The following is a 7,336-nucleotide window of genomic DNA, read 5'->3' as shown; positions in this document are numbered from 1 at the left end:
ACATGGTATCTTTACTTCATCTAGTAACATACCCATCAGATGGTTACAACTTTGTGCCGATCCACCCTCCAATTTCTATGTCCTTCCCTCACTTAGACAAACCCTTTACAACTCTCATTTCACCTCGCATAATTCACATCTCACCAGGGCAAACACACTCAACTCACAGGTACAAACAGCACACTCACTTTCCATCAATTCATATCTCTAAATTACAAATACGCAAAAACACCGCAATTCACCATTGCACATCAACAACCAAGACATTACACTTTCAAAAGTCTCCAACTTTTTAAAGATTTCTCTGCGACACTGAAGTCCCTGTCTCTCCCTGCTCTCTTGTTACTCTACTTCACCCTCCTGGGCCTGGATGCACTAAGATTGATAAGGTCACGCAAGTCTCTACTGGCGCTCTTAACTCTCTGCTAGCTCATTTAAGTCATCTACCTTAGCTAGGTCTCTTTACCAACGAAAGAACTGGTGGCGAGTGAGACCTTGGTGTCATCCTTCGAATGAACGTCTCCACCCACATACTACTTAACTCTATACATCCACTCATCGGACATGGTTCTGAGCGATGAGGCATGAATTTATAAAATTTTAATGTATTGCTGACATATATAAAACCTGACAAAAGAATTGGTAGTGATGAAATAAACCGAGTATTGATCGAGCATGGCTGGGGTACCACGCATGCGCCGACCCACACATGTAAACACACTCAGCTGATACACAGCCTGTGACCGCCCGACACCTGCAGCCAGACATCTGTGTGAATTGTGGCATCTGCATACAGCTAAAAGAGCTAGGGAAGGGGCTACTCGGGGCCTAACAACACGCCATCCAACGCAAGAAAAAGAAACCTCCGGATTGTGCCGTAGTGTAGATCGACCTACTGCAGTTGTTTATTCACAAGTATTAGTAACTGATACTGCATCAAAGCAGTCTTATGGAGATTTTGTTTCTAGGTATCCCAGTGTAAAAAACAACAGAAAATACTACCAACTGCTACAAATAACAATATTTACAAAGTGATTTAAATAAAGATCAGAGGAAATCTAACTGAAGGAGTTATCGTTCACCAGCTAACTAGTTGGTATTTAAAACAGAAACAAAGGCATAATACTCTTGCAGTCGACGACTGCAAGTTTTTTTGTTCCCAGAAGTCGCCACGCTGAAGATCGAGGTGGAAGCCGAGGTCAGAATGCGCCAGCAGAATGTGCGGACTTTATCGCTGGTGGTATGTACTTTCACGTACCTCCTGATAGGTGCTGCGGTGTTCGACGCTCTGGAGTCTGACACAGAGACCGAGAGACTGAGGATCATTGAAAGTTAGTTTATACATCAATTTCCAGCTGATTTTTATTTGTGCATAGGTTCTGGCTGATTATATGTCGTGTACACATAAGTTGTGGTTGATTTTAAGTTAGTGATGCTTTATTTGCAGCCTGGGAAATTACTAGTAGTTAGCTTTAGTGCTGTAGAGGAGTAGAAAAAATACAGGCCTAGTTCTGGACTGCGAACAGTTAAACAAAAGCTTAGACCAAGTATTACGGCCAACTCAAAATAAAACAAAAGCCTCTTAAGATTTTTTGTCGTGGATTTTTTTTTAAGCTTAGAGTGTGTTGACTAAAAGACTGGAAGTTCCTCGGTGCTTTAAAATGTTGTGTGACAATAGCCTGTCTACAACATGATGCTTGTTATCTGCAAAATAAAGTTAGTTTTATTTAGCATGCACAACCACCCTTTATAAATGTTTGCTTGCCATGTTGTTTTATGCATGTTTCACCCCCCACCACCTAGCATGGCTTCACCTAGCCTACACATTTCCCGTAAACGCTCATCAATGCTGTTGCTTTACCACCGAGAATTACAAACCCCCGTTTAAAGCATTATTTCAGGCGTTCAAAATTGGCACAGTGATGTTTGTGTGTGTGTGTGTGTGTGTTATTTGTGTATGTGTTTGTATGTGTGTTTTGGTATGTGTGTGCAATAATAATGATGTGTTTGTGTATGTGTGTTTGTTTATGTGTGCATGTGTTTGTTAATGTGTGTGCATGTGTTTGTGTAATAATAATAATAATTAACTGTTTATTGAAAGAGCTTGGCAGCCAGAAGGCTGACAATATACAGTTACATAATTGGGGAATGGGTTTCGAATTACAAATAATATACAAATAACATAAGTGATATAAATAAGATATAAAATAACTAGATGGGGAAAAGCTCAAACTACAGGGCATTTCAACATAGTGACAGTGCAAGAAGTAGTATTTACTGGGAGTGAATACACTGGTTTATTACCAGTTATTGATAATTTTTACAATGGTTGGGACTGGGCTGTTCTTATAGCGATCAGTTCGTGCACGTATAGGCTGGATGCGGTTGTGGTGTCGAACAGGTGGTAGTAGGAGCCGGTGTCGAGGATGGTGCAGAAGCTTCTTACCAAATTTGCAGATGAGGTCGTGGTGATGGTCAGTGAGAGTTCGAAAGGGTCAGTGTGTTGATCGCTTCTTGATATGTGGAGTAAGAAGGGAGAGAATAATCTTGCATGCCCTCTTTTGCACTTTTTCTAGGTGTTTACGTTGTGTGGCATTTAGGGAGGAAGACCAGGTAGGGGAGGCATAGGTGAGCTTGGGAAGTATGAATGTTGAGTAAACACTGAGGAGCTCGGGGGCAGGAACTCCGAGGGACTTGAATAGGCGGAGGAGGTGGAGACGGAAACTGGAGGATTTGACAACTTCACTGACGTGTGGTTTCCAATTTAGTTTGTTGTCTATGGTGACGCCGAGGAGCTTCGTAGAATCTACAACCTGGAGTGTGTTGGGACCTAAATTAATGGAAGGGGGTGGGACAATGTCGGAGGAGAGGTTGATGTGCATAACCATGGTCTTGGTATGGTTGATGGTGACGTGGTATATGTTTGTGTGTGTGTGTTTGTTTGTTTGTGTCCAAAAATCATTCTCATGCCTGCTTTAAAGCCTTGAACTAACCTCTTAAGGTGTACCCACAAAATGTTAAAATGCATCATCCAACACAAGTTAGTAACGAGATATAAATTATTGTGTGTAGAAGTAAGTTTCCGCAACATAACTTTTGTATTCCTATTGATAACTATTAATACTCGTCTAGTTAACAATATTTATAAATAATGTTTACGGTTGACCTGAAATATTTCTATACAGCATTATCATAATAAAAATCATAAATGTGCTTACAATAAAATTTCGAGTTATTCTATGCCTATTCTTATGATTTAATAATAGTTAATGAAATTTCCTAACCTTTAAAGGTCAAAGAAAAAAACAGCATTAGATCACATTTAATTGATAAAAAAATGTATCTTTGGCCCCTTATATATAGATATATATACTTTTAGTTATGAACAATTGTCTAAAATACTTAATATGTGATTTCGCTCTGTTGACCTCAATGTAAATGATCTCTTCTGTAAGCTGTAGGTACGTAACCATCACACTGTTTCCTAAATGTTGCATATTCAACAACCTACCATACCAGTATCAGTATTCATTACCCACATACCACTTACACCCCCCCCCCTCACCTCCCGCTTTCAATTGTATAATAAACTAACCTAGCCAAACAACCCTCCTGCCAAACCAACAGCGTCCCTCTCTCCCTCTTTGCCGTACAACAACAACGACGCCTACTTTGCGTCTCTCCTGTCAAGCGCGAGGCAGCTAAACCATCTTCTCCCTTGCTTAGACACACAAATAACATATTTTCTGCCATTAACCAGCCGTCCGACAGGAGTTACTGGGCAGATACAACATCAGCGGGTCTGAGTACAAGTTGATAGAAACGGTGATCATCGAGAACCAGCCACATAAGGCAGGGCCGCAGTGGAAGTTCGCCGGAGCGTTGTACTTCGTCACCGTCGTTGTCGCCATGATCGGTGAGTAACGTAATCATATCGTGGCGTAAGTCAGGTTTTGGGTGGATTAGTTTAAGTTTGGCGTTGTTAAATTAGGTTAGGTTATATTGGGTTATAGATTTTGTTATGTAAAGTTAGGTTAAGTCTCGGTACGATAAGTTGGGATTGTCAAGGTTAGGTTAGGTTAGGATTCTATAAGGATGGGTTTGGTTCGGTTAAATTAGGTTTGGTTAGAATGAGTTAGATTTGGCTATGTTACGCTAGATTTGGTTAGGTAAAGTTGGATTGGGTGTAGATAAGTTAGGTTTTGTTGGATTAAGTTAAGTTTAATTGGTTTAAGTTAGGATTGGTTAAAGTTAAGTTTGATTAGGTTCACAGAGGTTTGGTTAGACTGAGTTAGATTAAGTTTGGTCACTTTACTAGACATGGTTAAGTTAGATTTAATAAAGTTAAGTTTAGTTAGGTTAAGTTATATTCTGTTGGTTTAAGTTAGGTTTGTTAAATTTACGGTGAGTGATATTTGGTTAGATAAGTTAAAGATTGGATACGTTAAGTTAGATTCGGATAATGTTTTCATGTTTGGTTAGGTTAAGGTCAATGTGGTTTATGTATGTACGTATGTATGTATATGTATGTATGCATGTATGTATGTATGTATGTATGTATGTATGTATGTATGTATGTATGTATGTAAAGAGTTTCCTAATTTCCGATGATAATAAATTACTGCTGTGGGTCTACCTTCTTCAGGGTATGGGCACTCGACTCCAGAGACCGTGGGCGGGAAGGCTTTCTGTATCGTGTACGCCGTCGTGGGCATCCCCTTGGGTATGGTCATGTTCCAGTCCATTGGTGAACGTCTCAACAAGTTCACCTCCGTCATTATCAAGAAGGTAAGTCTCTCCTCTATAACCCCCATACCAGGATGAACGGCAAAGTTGAATTTATAGATGGGCCGTTCAACACATGATCGCATCCCATAACTCGTCCGCAGATGCTTACCTTTCACTTTGGCTTTTTTCTTGTAGTTGGCCCCCCCCCCAAAAAAAAAATAAAATCACTTTACCTGTATGTATTGTGATGCCATTTCCTTTTCAACCTGTGTTTGTACAGTAATTCACTATGACATCACTGTAACACTCTTACCATACCCACACACACACACACACACACACACACACACACACACACACACACACACACACACACACACACACACACACACACACACCGCCCTTCTACTAATTATATATCCCTCACAAGAACCTTCCTGCCGCAGATGAAAAAGATGCTGGGGTGTACGACGACTGAAGCGACCGACGTGAACCAACTATGTGTCACTGGGACTCTCTCCTCTATCGTCATGACCGCGGGAGCAGCTGTTTTCTCCCACTACGAGAACTGGAACTACATAGATGCTTTTTATTATTGTTTCATCACGCTCACTACCATAGGCTTCGGCGACTTCGTGGCTCTACAGGTAATGAGGGATGGTGGAGGGGGTCGTGGTAGTGGTGGTAGAAGGAATGGGTCGTGGTAGTGGTGGTAGAAGGAATGGGTCGTGGTAGTGGTCGTCTGTGGCAATTATTCTTCCTTATAGTCAAAGTACCAAAGTATGAACGTACACATTTTAATATGCAGAAAGGCGTAGGGGTAAGGGAATAGACGTAAGGAAGATGGGTAGAGAGAGGATTAAACAAGAAAGTAACAGACATAGGCACAGATAAACAGAGAGATAGAATTAGAAAAGGAGAGATAGAGACGGACTGACACAGAGAGAGTTAGACAGGCAATGATTGACAGCGAAGAGTTATGACAGAGGTAGAGAGATAGCCTGAGAAGCTCACCATCCTGTTCTCCCCGTGCAGAAGGAGAACGCCCTCACCACTAAGCCTGGTTACGTCGCTCTGTCTCTCGTCTTCATCCTCTTTGGCCTCACCGTCGTCGCTGCCTCCATCAACCTTCTCGTCCTTCGCTTCATGACCATGTGAGTACCTCCTCCTCCTCCTCCTCCTCCTCCTCCTCCTCCTCCTCCTCCTCCGCCTCCTCCTCCTCCTTCTTCTCCTCCTCCTCCTACTCCTCCTCCTCCTCCTTCTCCTCCTCCTTCTCCTTCTCCTCCTTCTCCTTCTCCTCTTTCCCTCCTCCTCCCTCTCCTCCTCCTCCTCCTCCTCTGTCAGTCAATATATGGAGCTAAAAAGGATCTTGATACCCTCTAAATAACTCTTTTAAAAGGCCTTTGTGAGTATTAAAGTCACTCCACAACTTATGTGTTTTATTTATAAATTTTTTTGGCACTTGGCGGTCATATCAGGTATGACTTACACACACACACACACACACACACACACACACATACACACACACATACACACACACACACACACACACACACACACACACACACACATACACACACACATACACACACTGCCTCTCACCACTATCATCCCACCTCCAGGAACACCGACGAAGTGAAGGCTGGGGACTACGAAATGCAAGACGCGTCCCAGTCGGTAGTGACCCTGGACGGAGAACTCATGGCCATCAACGGCAAACTCCTGGCGGGTACCCACGAGTCGGAGCTGGGCGAGGGGCGCGTCGGGTCTTACACCAGCATCGCCACCGTCTGTTCCTGCACCTGCTACCCTCGGCCTCACCACAGCCCCACCGACAGCAGGCACCGCTACTCTATCGTCAGGTGAGTCTTAGTGGTTGGTTGGTTGGTTCGTCGTGAATTGGTGTCTTGTTTAGAGTGTTTTTGCTTGAGAGAGAGAGAGAGAGAGAGAGAGAGAGAGAGAGAGAGAGAGAGGGCCGCCATTAACCTATCCTAATTACAGGTCACCGTCGAGGATCTCTAACCTGCTGGTGGAACAGGGAGGAGGCAGCAAGATCGACCCCCACCAGAGCGACCAGTTCCCACCTCTCCTGCACGATTCCTTCATGGTCGCCAACTACCTCAAGACCAAGAGATCGTCCGTCTGAGTGAAGGGACAGAGGTGTATCAGGGGTTGAGATGTGACGGTAAGAGTGATGGCTACTTTACCGTCCACGAACTATAACAATCTAATTCGATCGGAACTAACCTAAACCTAGCCTTAATCTAGCCATAACTTAACCTAACCTAATCTATCCATAATTTTAACCTAACCTAACCTATCTTAATCTAGCCATAACTTAACCTAACCTAATCTATCCATAATTTTATCCTAACCTAACCTAACCTATCTTAATCTAGCCATAACTTAACCTAACCTAATCTATCCATAATTTTAACCTAATCTAATGTAATGTAACCTAACCTAACCTAACTTAATCCGAGACTTGATAACCTGGGAAATAAAAACATGACTGACTCTTACATCTCTCGTATGAAATGAATAAGAAAAAGGAAGAAGCAATACAACAGAAAGATAAAAGAGGGAGAGAAGAAAGAGAGAAATA

General features: G+C 42.5%; 1 protein-coding gene across 1 annotated transcript; it reads left to right on the top strand.

Annotated features, from left to right (window-relative positions):
• Window positions 1-569: 569 nt before the first annotated feature.
• Window positions 570-7,073, top strand: LOC121853579 (two pore potassium channel protein sup-9-like). The gene is made up of 7 exons (XM_042347801.1): window positions 570-1,331; window positions 3,761-3,916; window positions 4,646-4,788; window positions 5,175-5,375; window positions 5,764-5,882; window positions 6,354-6,593; window positions 6,733-7,073. The coding sequence occupies exons 1-7, from the start codon at window positions 1,205-1,207 to the stop codon at window positions 6,875-6,877; spliced, it is 1,131 nt and encodes a 376-aa protein (XP_042203735.1). The 5' UTR covers window positions 570-1,204; the 3' UTR covers window positions 6,878-7,073.
• The last annotated feature ends 263 nt before the right edge of the window (window positions 7,074-7,336 follow it).

This window comes from Homarus americanus, unplaced genomic scaffold, assembly GCF_018991925.1.
Source record: "Homarus americanus isolate GMGI-L3 unplaced genomic scaffold, GMGI_Hamer_2.0 scaffold4896, whole genome shotgun sequence".
NCBI classification, from domain to species: domain Eukaryota; kingdom Metazoa; phylum Arthropoda; class Malacostraca; order Decapoda; family Nephropidae; genus Homarus; species Homarus americanus.
Note: the sequence above shows the minus strand (reverse complement) of the source record. Positions and strands in the feature narration are given on the sequence as shown.

Bases quoted from the DNA above. Each gene is read 5' to 3' on its own strand.
- LOC121853579 (XM_042347801.1), top strand. From the start codon at position 1,205: ATGCGCCAGCAGAATGTGCGGACTTTATCGCTGGTGGTATGTACTTTC. The intron at 3,917-4,645 runs GTGAGTAACGTA...TACCTTCTTCAG, and splicing joins CGTCGTTGTCGCCATGATCG to GGTATGGGCACTCGACTCCA. The intron at 5,376-5,763 runs GTAATGAGGGAT...CTCCCCGTGCAG, and splicing joins GCGACTTCGTGGCTCTACAG to AAGGAGAACGCCCTCACCAC.